Raw genomic sequence first — 17,157 nt, 5'->3', positions numbered from 1 at the left:
GATGTTTTACACTCTTACAGTTATGAGGTTAGGTGGAATTTTAACATGGATTCCTCACAACTAGGTCAAGAATATAGAAGCCACAGATGACAAGGCCAAATAGACTCCCTCCAGAGCTTCTGGACCTATTAAAGTTGAGCTTTCACCTGACCTCAAGCCCTTCCACTACCTGCCCAACCTCCTGGATCTTATGTTTGGCATGAATACAGGGTCATGGTCCAAACTCTAACACCCTCAGGCCTGGCCCTGGGAACTCAGGAAGGTGGACACTAGAGAAGTGACATCTAATGGAACTGCAGAGGACCAATCTCCGTCCACGTTGTCCTTTGCTCACTAATATCTGGTTATTTTTTGGAGAAAGGATTTGAAAGTTTATCATCTGAAGTAGGTGCACAACATTTACAGTTTTATATTCACTGTATAACTGGGTTCACTATGTTACCAAGATCATTGCAACAGAGGGATGCAAAACAGAGACTTTGTGAGTACACATCCATGAATATATAAAAAGAAAGACACCTTGGAAGGAATGTACAATAAGAAAATGAAATCCAATATCCAATAAATTAAAGGTCTGGAGGGAAATACTGACTTTTGGGAAACCAGGAAAACCTAGGAAATTGGAATGTATGTCACAGGACTGGATCTGGGAATAAAATTATTATGCAGAAGAATGTCTTCCATCACGTGTCCCTTGATGTTTTCTCCCCATGCCAAGCCCCTGACGCAATCTGCCCTTTCAGAGCAGGTAACTACTAATGGAGCAAAGAGAAATCTCTAGCTTTAGAGGGAGGAGACATGGAAAGGGTTCCATTGTGTCACTGGAGAGCCTCCTGGAGATGGCACCTCAGAATCTGGTCACCATAAGGAAAGCTGGTTAGCAGGAGGCCCTGGCAGTTCCCAGTGACGTCATCCAAATGCTCTCCTGCAACCTGGCCTTCTAGAAAGAGTAGCGTAAACTGCAATAAAAGGATATGCTTGAAAGTAAAACTTGGAGGAAAGGCCCTGGCTTATCTACATTGTCACTGTGAACTGTGACATTGCTCTCTTGGCTTCTGTGGCCAGACATGAGGGGTCTGAAGCTATGCTGCCTCCTGTGAACTGTGAATGAGCTTGTGTCACACGAAGCATGTGAATGGAGTGAGAAGACAATAGGAGGACATTGTGACACTGCCCTCCCAATGGAGACATGGAAGTGTTGACAATCACAGTGGGTGAGTCTCAAGCTGCACTTTGAGACCCAGCCAGGCTACGTTTCACCTGTCAGCTCACTTCCTGCACATCCACCACAGGCCAAGGGCAGGCTCAGATGAAGCTCTGTTGAAGACAGGCGCTGTCCCTTGTGAGCTGCATCCCAGGGTATGCGGAAGACCATTCAGCCTCCTGTGATGTGGGAGATCAGAGTAGTAAGAGGCAGACAGAGGGGACAGTTCTGTGTTTGTTCTTCTGGGCTACCATAACTACATCTTCCAGGCTAAGGATTTGCTCATGGGAGTCTGCTGTCTCACATGTGTAAAGGCCAAGCTGTCGGAAGTCTCAATAACACAACTGGCTCCAGGCTGCTTTCTCAGTCACTGGGATTTTCACGCAGTCCTTCGTACCTTGTCTTCTAGAACCACAAATTCTTTTCTGGCTTCATATGTACAAGGCATATTTTCTCACTCTCTCTTTCTAGAGACCAGTAGGAACACATATATTGGACAGCCATGCTTATTGTCTAAACTGGCAGGCGTCCAGGTAGGGCATTAGTGGGTACAGCATCATATCTCAGCATCTCTTCCTGTAAGGGTTGGAGCAGAACTCCCCCATCTCATCCTGGGTGACGATGTAGATTAGACCCATCGATTAAATAAAGAATTGAAAAACTCTCCTGGGGGTGAAGTGGTGAGGAAATCATGTTGCCGTCCCATAAATGCACTGCTATGAGCAAGCTTCAGACAGCCTGGGGGGTGCAGCCTGCAGCAGAGACCACAGGCCTTTGGTGGAGAATGATTCAGTTCAGAACTGGGAAGGGAGAAGGATGGTTGATATTGTTCCAGTAGATCTCACTGCCTATAAAAAGAGTTTCTTCTAGATCAATGAATGGTTCTTGTAAAGCAGCTCCTGGACTGGACTACTGAGACCAACCATGAGCCCTCCAGACTGGTCTTTCCAACCAACAGACAAAAGTATCCACTCTACGAATGATACACAGATATATACACAGAATACCAGGATGGATACAGAGTTTCTTCAGTTCCATGAATGAGGTATTCAGCAGATGAGATGGCTCAGCAGATAAAGGTAATTGTTGCCAACTCCCTACACCTGAGCTCCTTCCTAGGACCTACATGATTGAAGGAAAGAACAAACCCCTCACAACTTGTCCTCAGATTTTTATGTAGTTGGGTTTTTCCGGTCTTGGTCCACAGAAGCAAAGACATCAGGTTTTCCAATTCCATTTGACACGGGACCAGGACCTTCAACCGAATGTTCCTTCCTGGAAAGCTGCAGCCTGTCAGCGTGGCTCAGTGGTTTGTGAACTGCAAGTGTCCGTCTGGGAAGGTGGTCGTGTTCATCCAGCCCACCTGCCCCTATTGCAGAAAGACCCAAGAAATCCTCAGTCAACTGCCTTTCAAACCTGGTCTTCTGGAGTCTGTGAACATCACAGCCACTAACAACACCAATGAGATTCCAGATTAATTACAACAGCTCACTGGATGGAGAACAGTTCCTCAGGCCTTCATAGGTAAAGAAAGACTGCATAGGCAGACGCAGCGATCTGATCTCCATGCCACACAATGGGGAGCTGATGACCCGGCTGAAGCGATTTGAGCTCTGCGGTTAGGAAAGGGGTGCAGGCAGAGCCCATGCCGAGAGCCATCATCCAGCTATTCTGATGGCCCGGACCCCTGAGAGATGATGTGCATCACAGAGGATGTCAGTATTTTCTGGTGACCAGACTTTTCAACAAATTGGCTTTTATTTCTTCTTTTCCTCAGTGCTAAAACTTGTTGCTGTTTGCCTTTAACCATGGGGCTGAGAAGCTTAACAGACAACACTGGCTTTTCCACTCTTCCTGAGCTGACATGTCTCTGCCTCTAAGCCCATGTTTCCCATCCAGTTGATCTAAATCCCCATTGAATCTGTTTCTGGTTTCCTGCCATGCTGGTCAGCTGAAGTCATTTTGCAGAAGTCCTCTTCCTGAATGGTCATTAAATCAATGGATATTGTGATTTTGTTTATGACCTACACACAGGCCTTTCCCTCCATCCTGCATGCACCGTCCCACTTCTCCATTCACAGCCCTCAGCCAGTGTTCTCAACCTTGCCCTCGCACAACCCACAGAAGGCCACACTTGTATGAGCACGCTGTTTGAAAAATCAGATGAAGAGCTTTAGCATACTTGGTCCTCACTGTAGCCATAATAACATAGACGACAGAGCAGATTGTGCATTCATCTCTATTCATAAAGGAGATTAAGAAAATCCCAAGTTTTATGTTGATCCTCGTCAGAGTACCAGCAAAGTCAAATATGAAATGCAAAATTGCATCAATTGTATCAAGGGGCAACCCCCAATATCCTCATGCCTGGACTTGGAAATTAAGGAAGACAGATATTGGAGAAGTGATGGCTGTCGGGCTACAATGTAGGAACACGCAGTCCAGGTTGACCTTTACTCACTGATGACCAATTTAATTGTCTGGCTATATTTGAGAAAGGAATGATGTCCTACTTAATATGTAAAAGAAGGGACAGAAATTTATGATTTTATATTTGCCCTGTAGTTGATCCCCTATATTCCGAAGAAAAGGGAGTTTTTATTGCAAAAAGTAGGATTATTAACATTGACTTTGTGAACTACATGGACATGTATGTGGAAATAGTCCTGGCTATCAAGCAATGCACAATAAGCAAATATTATTCAGGTTTTATAAAATTAAAATTACAGGAGGAATATATTGGCCTCTAGGAAACAGAAAAATTTGGGAATTGGACTGTATGTATGTGCATCGTCTCAGGTGTAGATTTATTATTGATAGAAATCGTCCTCATTTGTGGTCCCTGGAGATTTAGATACTAACAAAAATATCATATGCAATTCAGGGTTGTAACCAACTCTCTCCATCAAAAGCATTGATGACATCCGATGAAGCAGAGAGAAATATCTAACTCTGGAGGAGAAGTTGCCAAAGGATATTCCCTGGGTCACAGGAGAGGCTGCAGAAAAGGGCCTCATAGAAATTGGTTTCTTTTGGGAGAGCTGGTTAGCAGGTAGGCCATAGAACTTTCCAGTGACGTCATCAGTAATCTCTTCCTTGGACAATCTCTTGTATCTAAGAGAGCACTAGAATCTTCTGTGATGTCACCAGTGTTGTGGTGACACCAACTGCCTGTGGGATTCCCTCAGTGCCTTTTGGGTTCACAAACAGGCATGTTTCACCAGCTGCTCAAGCTAGTTCAGAAGGAGAGGGGAGACCAAGGAGAGACCAGACCGAGGCAGAAGAAAGCTGGCCTTCTGTCTTGTAAGTACAGAAGAATGAAATCATTCTGGGGAAGGCACAGTGAGTACTGGGTAGAGTTGGGGAACTTCCTCCAGGAGGGAGGTTTGAGCTGAGCCTTTCAGGAGTCGGCCTTACAAGCAGGAGCCTTGGAATTTGTCAATTGCAGACCAAGAGTCAAGAGTCCTGATGATTAATTTGACAGAGAGCCAGGAATTGGACAGCCTGCAGCTTCTTTTCTATGAGCTTTTTAATTTCTACTGCCAAGGAATGCCAGGAGGAAGCCCTATGAGACTAACAATGTGCCCGTTCATGGTTGGGTGCTGACGCACTTCATCCTCTAGATTCCTGTAGGTTACTAAGTCTGTAGTGACAACAACAAGGAAGGATGAACCCCCTAGTCATGAATTGAGGTCGCAGACACTTTAAGCTTGAACACACGATTAGGGTTTGATGGTGCTGTGAACTCCAGGATTGACCTGCTCCACGTCTGTTATCTGCTGACAATGTCCCAAATCTTTATGTCTGAGGTAGATTCTATCTTTCAGTATGAGGGATCCTGTAATAGTGAGTGAGGCTTATGTATGGCAATGGAGGTTGGGAAGAGGGAAATAGCTTAAGAGTCCACATTAAAGATAGCTTTTCTTCTCTTTCAGGGATTCAACAAGTCTCCAGCCTTTCCTCTTCCTCAACCTCCATTTTGAGACTCAGAATGGTCTTTTCTGCCCATGGGCTATCCAATATGTACATTCACTTGTGTTTATCTATCTACAGGGTTTATTCGGAAGGCATCATCAGAAAATTTCATCAGTAACCATGAAAAGCGTATAAAGAAATTGGAGGAACTAAAACTTGAAATCCAGAAGTGTAAAATCGAGCGGGATGAACTTTCTCGAATCCTGGACCTTTTTGTCAATGATGGTTTGAACTACAGGTAGTCATTATGCCCTGTAACCTATTGACTGTCTTGTGCTCTCTCTGCTAAGCCAAGATTTCCTCACATCAAGAAACTGTTTCGGGTCTGGGGATTTAGCTCAGTGGTAGAGCACTTACCTAGGAAGCACAAGGCCCTGGGTTCGGTCTCCAGCTCCGAAAAAAGGAACCAAAAAAAAAAAGAAAGTGTTTCACCTCTCATTCTGGATTTTAAGGAGCCTTGACAGGTGCTGGCCTGTGAGAGAAGCTAGGTGCTGTGTGTTTAGGGTCAACCTCTCTTGTACTTGACCCTGAGCTCCTTGGAGTTGAATTGGATTTTTTCAACAGCTGGAAGGACCTGGTCACACTTGCTGCATCTAAGTGTGTGAAATGAAATGCCTGAATGTCATCACTCTTACTCTGATTTTGGTCGTTATACACTGATTCTATGGCACCTCCACGATAAAGTTGGCATTCTAATTATGTTTGTATATGGGTTGGTATGAACGTATGGATGTGAAAGTATTTGTGTTTGTTTTGCTTAGGATCAGGAAGTCTGGGACCTTTGATTGGGTCTGAGAATTTGTTTGATGAACAGTTTGCAGGTCATGATAGTGATGAGTCCGTGAGTCCGTCATTGATCAACAGAGCACTTTGCTCCTTCTGTTTACCTTGCTGGCAAATAGGACTCTCCTGAGGGGAGGAGGTGTTATGAATCCTCTTCCCTGTAAAAAGTAGTTTCGGCCTCTGGGAGTCATGTAACAAGGATTGAGAATCCCTGCATTCAAAACAAGAGAAATGTCATCACATCTTTCTGTTGGACCCAAGGCTATGGCACAGACTGGAGGAAACATCTTATACTTCTTACACAACTATTCAATTCCTTCATGCTTACATGGCCAGCTCTTCAAGGTCAGCTCCCTCCATTTGGTCCCCTAGCTCTGCTGTCCAAAGGCCAGGATAATTAATTTAACCAGCACCATTGGAAGTAGCAAGTTTGTGGTATATACTGGGCTTAGGTAGTCCAGAGAACAGTCTGAGTTCATTTATTTATTTATTTATTTATTTATTTATTTATTTATTATTCATTTTCCTGCTTTGAACTTTATTTTCTTTTTTTTAATTATCCAAGGATGGTTTACTGTGACCTAGAAAAGGTCACTGTGGGAATAAATTCTTGGCACTTGTTATTCCCAAACATGCAGCTCTCAGACTTTCTCCCCTCCTATACAGAGAGTCTTTATAGGACCATATCTCACCAGCCTTTTAAGGATTACTTATTTCAAAACAAATGCATGCTGATTTGCAGAGAAATATTTTCTATGGGAGAGTGATGGTTTGAATCTCACTGTTGTGTTTTTGCTGTGGTCTTTGAGTTTTCCACTTTCTTCCCTAGCCCCCATTCCTTGAATTTGAATTTTTTATTGGCTATTTTTTATTTACACTTCACCTAATTCTGAAATCATGGGGTCAGACAGTTATTTGTTCCTTGGGTCATGTTCTAACACAGGCTGAGTGTTGAATTGCCAATGCTTAAATCCCAACATGAGATGAGAACGATGGACATGCATAAGATGACCAACTGGATAAGTGATGCCATGGCGAAGTACAAGGAGCTCATACAAGAGAACAATTCCTACCGGTGAGTCACTGACAGAAAGGAGACCCCAGCACTAGGCAGGGAATACTTCTGTCCAGCTATGACTTTGAAAAAAGATCTGGGATCCATGAGAAACACATGGGAAGATTGTATAGCTGCTGGGTCTTCTATCAGCCCTCAGAGGGGATTGGCCCTCCACCTGCCAATGATTTTAGAATACCATGAACACATAAGCACCCATATGCACCATTTCCTCTGCTTTGATGTATATATACCCTCTAGTGTCAAGATTTTCTGAAGTACTTTGATTCCCATGGAGTGCGGACTCGGGATTTGACCTGCCTCTAATTGGTGCTAACATGCAAACTGTGGCTCTAGTCTGGAGATGCCTGGGGATGGGGCCCTTGAAGGGATGATTGTACTTGCAGGAGTGGCAGGCAAACAGAAACTGCCTGGGATTTACCATTATTTGTTTTTGATTCAGCATCAGAAACTTCCACCTCCTGAATGAATGCAATGAATTGAAGAAGAATGTAAGGATTTTGATGAATGAGAACAGAAAACTGCTGGTGGAGCAGACTGAACTGCAAGCATCCTGTGAGGAGGGAAAGAGGTTCTGTGAGGAGGCCAGCAAGACCATCTACACCGCAGATATTGAATCCTTGTGTCCTGTTACTTTTGAGTAAATCGAATGTATCCTTGTGAATCAAACAGTGATCTCGAACTCGTCACTCTTAAGAACCTTCTTTATTGAGGTGTGATGTAACCATCTGAAATCCCACAGCTCTCAGGCAGAGATGGATCTCTGCATTCTCACAGGGATTGGGCATCATAATTACTTCCCAGTCAGACTGAGATACAAAGAAAATTGTACTTTCAGTGTAGATTGTGTGTCCAACTCTGAATACCAACTTCATGATGAAAAAATTATCAATGCTGTATCCTTATCAAATATTTAGTGACCACTAAAATATACTCTTTTGTGGATGAGAGTGTTGAACATATTAATGGAATATTCATCAGGTGTTCTGTAGTATCTCCCAGGAAATAAAACAATATTATAGGGAGTATAGAAGCAGTCATGAAACAGAATTGCTTGCTTTTGGTTTCCTTCAAACATGATATCAATTGTAACTGCACAGAAGAGATAATAAATTGCAAGACCTTTCAGGGGATAGGGTTTTTATGGTTGGTTGTTTTCTTGTTCTTCTTGATTAGGATGATGACTTTTGTTCTTGACAATGTACTATGTTCCATTTGGGATTTCAACTCAAGCAGACCACATAGTTTACAATTCAGTTTCTAGATTTCTTTAAAAGCTGGACAAAATATCCAGGCAAAGGTGCCCTATGAGTTTTCTCCTTTGGTTTTCCCATCTTTGGGTGCTTTTGTTTTTGTTTGTTGTTGTCGTTGATTTATTTTATATTTATGAGTGTTTTGCCTTCTGTAGGTCTGTGCGTGCTATTCCCCAAAGGCCAGAAGAGGTCATTGGGTTTCACCTGGAACTTAAGTGACAGAGGATTGTTAGGTGCCCTGCAGGTCTTTTGAGAAACAAATTCTCAAATGATGAGCCATCTCTCCAGCCCCTACCCTGGACGTTTGTCCTTCATCGTGTTCCTTATTTGTGGCAATGGATCATACCTGAACAAAGTGTTTCTTGAGATATGTAGGGACACATTTATGGGGTACGCATGCTAATTATCTAAACTTCCAGGCATCTATGTGAAGTTTTTAGTTAGGGTTTCACTGCCGAGAACAGATACCATGACTAAGACAAATGTTATAAAGGACAGCATTTAATTGGAGCTGGCTTAAAGGTTCAGATTTTCAGTTCTTTATCATCAAGGTGGGAGCCTGGCAGCAACTAAGCAGATATGGTGCTGTAGGAGCTGAGAGTTCTACATCTTCATCTGATGTTTGCTAGCAGAATACTCAGTTTCAGGCAGCTAGGATGAGGGTCTTAAAGGCCAGACCCACAGCTAAACACCTGACCCAACAAGGAAATACCTACTCCAAAGAGCCGTACCGTATAATAGTACCACTCCCTGGGCCAAGCATATACAAACCTGCACATTTCACTCTGAGGCTTCCAGAGGCTTCTTCAAACATATAAGACTATGGGGGCCACATAGTGGTGTTTCTGAGACTTCCTTTTTCAATTCAATTTATCTGATTTTCTTAATCTAGTTCTCACGCAGAATCTTCAGACAAGTGCAAAAGGTAGCCACATTCTTTACCATAAAATCTCCCCAAAGAGTCTCTAAGCAAATATTGAAATTCTTCACAGTATGCTTGGGACAGAGTCACACAATTTAAACCACTTTCAGTAATAAAGTCTTCCATATTTGTTCTAGGATGGCCCATTAAGCCCTATTTAAAGCATTTCCACAGCTTTCCAGATCCAAAGTCCCCATGAAAGAGCCCGAGTTGGAACAAATCTGAGGCCGGTGGGAAAATTCCACCACCAACCTCTGAGCAAAGAATGACCCCTCCCTTCCAGGAGGAGTAGAGCTAGTGTAGTTCCTGCAACAGCTGCAAACCAGACTGTTGAAAAAGCCTCCTGTGACTCCCCATCCGACTCCCTCAGAAGGTCCCAGAACAGCCCACTGACTGCAAGTCAATTTGGAGGTTGCCTCTCCCCACTGATAGTACCCTATATAGTTACCTTTCTCCAAATTCTGCCCCAATTGTTTGAATTCTACCTTAATTGCAAGTATATAACTCCCTGGTAGACTCTACTCAGGGACTTCTCTCTCTGAAATGGGATGACCCTGATATTTTGGAATTTCTAACTCTTGTTTTTGCATAGATTTCCTCCTCTGTGAGTAACATTTCAGGAGGTCCAGGTAGTGGTTCAATTTGCACCTCACATTTTGTGTATTGGCCAGTAAACTCCCCTCTTGTGGGGGACCCACAGGAGAGTGGTGAATCGGGGAAGTGACAGCTTGAGCGATGTACCACAGTTGTCTATGTTGCCTCTATCTAGCTTCCATGTGTTCTGCTTTTGGTTAGATTCATATGTGCAAGCTTAAGGAGGGCTCGGACAGCCTCAGTAACAGGACTTTGATCTGGCCAGTGGCTGGAGCAGATAGCCTGAGTTATCCTGTCCGTGGCATGGACAGGCTGGTCTGTGTACTTCAGCTGTGAAAGAGGGCGCTTTGTGTTAGTTGTTCTTTTGTTTTCTGTGTTCTTGGACTTGGACTGACGAAATTTTTTGACATGGGACAGGTTGTTAGGACTAATGACCACTTAATGTAACTTAGAGTGGCCTGCGTTTGATGTTAAATGGCCACAGGACCCCCCCCCCCAAGGTGTCAGCAGTAGAGGATATAGTGTTTCAGAAGTTTTCCCTCCTCCTCCCTGCTAACACTTCTTTGTCAACGGGAACAAAATCTGAGTCCAGCCTAGCGGTTAGCTCCATCCGTGTTGACAGTGTTAGCTTAAGGGCTGGAGAGATGGCTCAGTGGTTAAGAACACTGACTGCTCTTCCAGATGTCCTGAGTTCAATTCTCAGCAGTCATTTGTTGAGTTTCTTTTTCCCTCAGGACCAGCTCCAGGTTTTACATTTCTCACTGGTTTATCCCCTCTTCCCCTCTCCTTCTGCCTAGGGCAGACACAGTGCAGTCTGGCATCCAGGGTCCATGACAGGAGAGGCCCCAAGTGGTCATATGTATCCATTAACAGAGTTTGCAACTGACTCTTGGTCACATCTTTTGTTCAGTAAATGAATATCCTTCTTGCCAAGAGAAATGCTTGCTCCCTGTCCGAGTAAATGTGGTCTCTGAGTTTTTAAGATGAAAAAGATTTATTTTATATAAAGAAAGGGGATGCCTCTGGTAGGCTCATGTTGAGGCATCTCTTCCCCTGAGGAACCAGCCACAGGATGGCATAATGTAGAATAAACTGTATTCAGGACATGACACCAACTCCCCCGAAAAGTTCTTACAGATTCTCTTCACCACAGACATAGGCCAAGAAACTGGCCCTTGGGCCCACAGGGAACCCACCCAGATTGGTTATTTAATGGGTGTAAGGGTTAGGGATCTCCTCCAGATTTGCCACCAGGCTCTGTAAGCAGGTTTAAACAATAATTTGCCAGTGTTTAGATATGATATTAAATAAGAGAAAACAGAGAACTCTAGCACAGGGCTTTCTTCAATTAGTTAGTGCCAAATATTAGATAAAAGTTACAGATACAAGCTAATAAAAGTTGCAGAGATTATAGAAGAGTGCAGATTAGACAAGAAGAATTAATTAGAGCCCCTCTAGCCAACAAAGCCCTGGATCCAGGAGAAAAGACTACCATAGAAATGGCCAATGGCTTATTTATCATAGAAACTGGACTCAGTGACAGCAGGATTGCCTGCTTATTATTGTTGCCACAGCACTGTTGGATAAAGATGCGGATAAGTTAACTTTGGGACTCATCACACACACACACACACACACACACACACACACACACACACACACACACAGATTGCTGTTCAGTAATGTCTACAGGCTTCATTATCAGACTTTCTCAATCTACTATGGCTTACATATTTTCCAGCCACCTGTTACCCCGAACCGTGCAATTCTGCTGCCCGACCCTGACTTGGACTGTCCACTCCATCAAAGTGATTCTCCTCTGTCAGAGACAGAACAGATCTGGTTTATTAACAAAAGCAGCTTTACCCATGAGGGTCAGAGGAGAGCAGGGGCAGTAGTGACACTGGAAATGGAGGTAGTCTGGACTCAGTCTGTTCCTCCAGACACTTCAATTCAAAGGGCCAAGCTAATAACATTAACACAGGCCCTCATCATGGGAAAAGAACCCAATGGCTAGAGATAACAGACGGGCTAACAAGGCCGCTAAGGACATAGTCTTAAAGAAAACAGCATCTCTAGATTGGATACTGTTCTACCTGAACCACCTAGATCAACTGATACATGCAGAAAAAGAAACTAAATGGGACGGTGATTATCGAGCGTAAGCTAATATTATCCATCTCTTTAACAAGAACTCTTCTCAGAAAGATCCACAGAGTCACTCACTTGGGAGTAAAACGAATGACAAACTTTAAAGCTTATCAGCTGAGCAACACTCCCAGTCACCCCAAATATCCAAACTCCTGACTGAGAGGTAAGAGCTTGGAGGCCTCTACTGGGAAAATTGATTTTATAGAGATTAAGGAAGAAAGACATGGCTCAAAATACCTGCTGGTTTTTGTGGACATTTCCTCCTGGATAGACGGATAGAGATACTAGAAGAGATTTTCCCAGGTTTGGAGCACCTAAGGTAATAGGACCAGATAAGGGCCTGCCTTCATATTTCAGAAATGTCAGGGACTGACTAAGATCTTGGGGACTAATTGGAAGCTTCATTATGCATATCATCCCCACAGTTAAGGGCAGGTAGAAAGGATACATAGAACTCTAAATTAGACCTTAACTGAATTAGCCTTAGAGACTGGTGGGACTGGATGACGCTCCTTCCCTTTGCCCTGCATTAGATGTATATGGCATTCTAGCCCCCATTGTATCCAGCCTACAGTTGGCAGCTATTACAGAACTGAAAAATGATAATTTAATATTTAAGGTCAGCGCTACCCAATAGGCTCATGACTATGTTTGCCCTAAATTATGTGCCCTCAACGCCCTGGCAGTCCCCTACATTGGGGAAATGATCCTTCAGAGGACCGTGAAGTTAGGGTTTTACTGCTGAGAACATATAGCATGACCAAAGTAAGTCTTATGAAGGACAACATTTAATTGGGGCTGGGCTTATAGGTTCAGATGTTTAGTTCAATATCTTTAAGGTGGGGGCATGTCACCCTCTAAGCAGGTGTGGTGCAGCGGTGCAGCAGGAGTTGTGAGTTCTACATCTTCATCAGAAGGCTGCTAGCAGAATACTAACACTCAGGCATTTCTCTGACCCCAGATATCTTAATCAAGCAACTGGCTTTTGAAAATGCTAGTGCAGTAGAAAAACACTGTCTCAAAAACCAACCAACCAACCAAACCAACAAAGACAAATTAAAAACAACAACAACGGGGTTGGGGATTTAGCTCAGTGGTAGAGCACTTGCCGAACAAGCATAAGGCCCTGGATATGGTTCTCAGCTGTGAAAAAAAAAAAAAAGACAAAATAAAAACAGGGGCAACAGCAACAATAACAACAGCAAACGAAAGAAAGAAAACACCAATGCATACTCTTATGTGACCTTGACTCCAAGTTATTTCTGAATTGTAAATTAAAAGGCCTATAGTCACAAGCTGTACAGAATTAAGACAGGTGTTCCCTGGTGATCCCAGCGTGGGGGTGGGAGGAGACCATTACAGACAGGGGTAGAAAGAAGAACATAAATAGAGGAGAAGCCACCATGAGGTAAAAATCTTTAAATAATGGCCGTGTGAGTGGTCTAATTGGAGTTTAAAGCATCCCAGACAAAACCATGGCAAATTATATAACGGAATTATTGGAAAAATATGCATAATAGTATAGAGGATAGCTATCTGCCCAACTCTTGTGCTGATTAAGGATTATCATAGATATAAAGCTAGTGTGAATCTTTTATCCAGAAACTAACTGGGCAAAGGATGGGCAGAAATCCATGGTTGGGATCAAATACTTTCTACACACAAAAGCAGTATCAGCACCTAGAATTACAATCTTCCCAAGCCCAGATAACTACAGACCAGCATAGAAACACAACCAGTAACAGCCAGGGCATTCAAATCTCTATTAGAGCCCATCAACACTATGACAGAAGGCCCTGAACATGTCAACATGACTGAAGAACAAGAATAAAAAAAGACTGTAAAACAGCATTTGCACATATGGGAGAGGCCTTTAAAGAGAAAGTAAAGAAATGTGTGAAAACAATAACTGTGGAAGGAAATGAATAAAGAAATCCTAAACAGAGAGATGTGGATGAGTAAAATGTAGGAACTCAAATAGTCTCTCAGAGGCAGACCTTAATAACAGACTCCAACAGATGGAATAGAGAACCTCAGGCATTGAAGAGATGATAGAAGGAATGGATACGTAGATAGAGGAAATCTTAAATCCAAAGGGAGGAAAAGAGTGGAGGGGGAAAGGAATAAAGGAAAAGCAAAGGAAGAAAGGAAGGAAGGAAGGAGGAAGGGAGGGTAGGAAGGAAGGAAGTCAATCCTGGAAGAAAACATCCAAGAAATAGACAGGATTTTTCTGCAAAATAACAAATATAATAATGATAAACACAATAAAGTATATAGGAAGGATGAAAATAAACTTGGGTCAAAGGCAAATAAAACAGAAAACAAAAACAAAAACCAACGAACAAACAAACAAACAAAAATTCTCAACAAAATCATAAAAGAAAATGTCCTTAACTTAAACAAGAGACTCATCAAAGTAAAAGGAGCACACAGTATGAAATAGACTGGAGTGGAAAAGAAATTCCCCTGGGCATATATTACCTAAGACAGTAACATGGAGAACAAATAAGTATAATAAAAGCTGCAAGGGAAAAAGTACTGGTAACATACAAAGTCAGTCCTCCTATGAGAATCACACATTACTTCTCGCTAGAGACTCTAAAAGCCAGAAGAGCCTGGATAGATGCACCGAAGACTAAGAGACCAGACTAATAAAGTTGGATTTTAGTTGACCCAAGGGCCTCTCTTCTTTTATCATATACAATATTATTAGATACTTCCTAAAATTGCCTTCAGAGCTTCCTTGAGGAAGCCTGAGGAGCTTAAGACCTCTGATAAAGTATTTTGTACACAAGAACCTGCTTCCTTTTTCCTTATTTCTACTACAGCAGGATGGAGGCAAAGTTTTTTGCAAACTACTTTTAATAAGTAGCCCACATCATAGTTAATGGAAGAGAAAAGTTATTAGGATATGGGGAAGAGGACCTGTTCAGCAATAGTTCTTCAGGAAGGAGCTTGTTTTTCTTTGGCAGCAGTTCAGGACAACAGCAAGCAGCAAACCTGACTCCAGAGGGGATTTCACAGGGGAGGAAAGCAGGAGTGTGGTGGAAAAATTGTGGCAGCGGCTGTGCAGACTCAGGAGCTCCTGCTCAAGCTGCAACAAAGCACCCTGTGCTCTGAAGCACAGCAGCTTAGCCAGTTAGCTGGAGACCTGGCTCTCCCACTGCCTGCCTTACCTGGAATCCGCACAGGATACAAGAGGACAAACAACTGTGCCCAAGCTGAGCAAGCAGCACAAAAGCGCCTGTGAAGGACCCGCAGGCACCACCTTAGTCAGCTTCATCGGAGCAGAGAGTCTAAAGTGTTTTCCTCCTTCAAGCATGGCACCCCAGCCCATTTTCTTTCATTCCCCGCCTTTATTTTGATGGCTTCTACTTCCCTTCATAAGTTTGTCGTTTAGTTTCTTTTCTCTCTTTTTTGTTTCTTTGTTACTTTCTTTCTATCAACTAATATAAAGGACCAGCAATTTGATATTTCTAACCTAATATTTGTTGTGGTTTATGCCGTACATATTTGCACATTAAAATTTTTTTTCTTGCATTTGCCACACTTTAATCGGACTCATTAGCTTAGCTCAATTTCGGTTCTTGGGTTTTCTGAGGTAAGTGAATGTTGGGGTGACCTCATTCCCAACTCCTGATCCTTGTGCCTCTAAAGTCAAATGCTTATGAATTTTCAAAGTTTTCTTTGCCAGTGGATACGTGTGTGTCTGTGCATATATGTGCCACAATATTCAGTCCATGTTTGTACCATGGGTCCCAGGTATTGAACTCAGATAATCATACTAGTGTAGCAAGTTCTTTTACCTGCTAAGGACCTTGCTGCTATTGCACAAGTGTGTGTGTGTCTAATTTTCATATATGTATACACCATATATTGCGCCAATCTCTGCCTCTCAATACCATTGTCCTTCCTTTCCTCACCTCTTCTATCATTTCTTTTTATCCCTCTGGACAGTTTCTCTTTGTTCACATCAGTTTAAAATGTAGGAACACACACACACCGTTTGAAACCAAATTAAAATGAAAAAATAAAAACATGCAGTCTTTTTTATCAGTACTCCTTAGCAATAGCTTTTCTTTGATTTTTTATACATTTGATATATAATAATTAATGGGCAATCAGCTTGAAAATTTTCCTTAATGATTATATCCTTGGAATTTTCATAAATGTTTTATAAATGTTATTATACTATCTGCAGATAAAAATGTCAACTTTTAATTCCTACTAGTGACAGGCCTTAAATTATCACCTTCCTCCATTCTGACCACCGCAGTCTGCTGTCTATAAGGGTGATCACCACTTAGTGCTCAATGAAAGGGGAACAGAAGAGTGGACTTGTTCTGACCCCTTCTGGCCAGTAGCCCTTAGGTGTTTGTCCTGAAGAAATGAGGATATAGATTGCTAGGTATGGGGTGCCACCTTGTGGAAGTGAGAATTTAGTGCACCTGAGTGAGGTCTTCTCACAATTGCCTTGGCTGGAGGAGAGGTGAATCATCCCAGTCACAAGCACTCCTCTCTCAAAAGAAACCCAACCTCAGCTTCAAAGGAAACGGACACTTAATTTCCAGTGAGATTCGTGCACATCCCTCACTCTGGCATAAGTCCAAAGGACTTTCAGAAAAATGAAAGGGCACTTAGCGCCATTAGAAAATTCATGCCAGAGTCTTCTGTCTAGTCCAATTGAACAATGCCTCGAAATACCCAGCTACAAGTTGTTAATCTATACGCCATGCCGTGAACCATCTAAGGTGATAGCATATTCATAACGCCCTAGTAGGCACTTAATTGCTTTTTTGTGGATTTAGGACACAAAGAAGAAAGTGCCTTTCATGGTGGTGGTCCACTGTTAGTTCAAGAGTTCAAGCAGGAGGGCAGAGGCAGGGAGTAGAACATCCTTGTTTACATAGATAGTTCCATGCTAAATACAAACAAAAAGATCTTCGATTACAAAATACAAAACTCAAAATGAACATGTCATTGCAGATGTGTGTCCCTTCTGAGCGCATAGGTTAAGATCAAACTTTATCATGCCAAGAGAACACTCATGAGAAAATTACTGGAGACACCAGGCAGATTAGAATAGAAGTAATGGTTCTGGAGAGGTGGTTCCACAGTTAATACTGGCTACTGTTCCAGAGGTCGGAGTTCAATTCCCAGTAACCACACAGTGGCTCACAACCATCTATAGTGAGATCTG

General features: G+C 42.7%; 1 protein-coding gene and 1 pseudogene across 2 annotated transcripts; both read left to right on the top strand.

Moving 5' to 3' along the window:
* The first annotated feature begins 2,411 nt into the window (after window positions 1–2,411).
* On the top strand, window positions 2,412–8,343 carry LOC134481925 (uncharacterized). 2 transcript variants are annotated; one of them, XM_087587018.1, is made up of 4 exons: window positions 2,412–4,507; window positions 5,258–5,417; window positions 6,906–7,037; window positions 7,480–8,181. In XM_087587018.1, exons 1-4 carry the CDS (start codon window positions 4,417–4,419, stop codon window positions 7,679–7,681), a joined length of 585 nt encoding a protein of 194 aa, XP_087443144.1. In that variant the 5' UTR covers window positions 2,412–4,416; the 3' UTR covers window positions 7,682–8,181. The 2 variants fall into 2 exon arrangements, with proteins under 2 accessions (XP_087443144.1, XP_087443145.1); XM_087587019.1 differs by lacking the exon at window positions 2,412–4,507 and adding an exon at window positions 4,836–5,013 and having other exon boundaries at window positions 7,480–8,343.
* Window positions 2,470–2,827, top strand: LOC134482242 (glutaredoxin-1-like; annotated as a pseudogene).
* Window positions 8,344–17,157: the final 8,814 nt, after the last annotated feature.

This window comes from Rattus norvegicus, chromosome 15, assembly GCF_021556685.1.
Source record: "Rattus norvegicus strain SHRSP/BbbUtx chromosome 15, alternate assembly SHRSP_T2T, whole genome shotgun sequence".
Taxonomy (NCBI): Eukaryota; Metazoa; Chordata; class Mammalia; order Rodentia; family Muridae; genus Rattus; species Rattus norvegicus.
The sequence above is the reverse complement of the archived record's forward strand: the minus strand, read 5'-3'. Positions and strand labels throughout refer to the sequence as shown.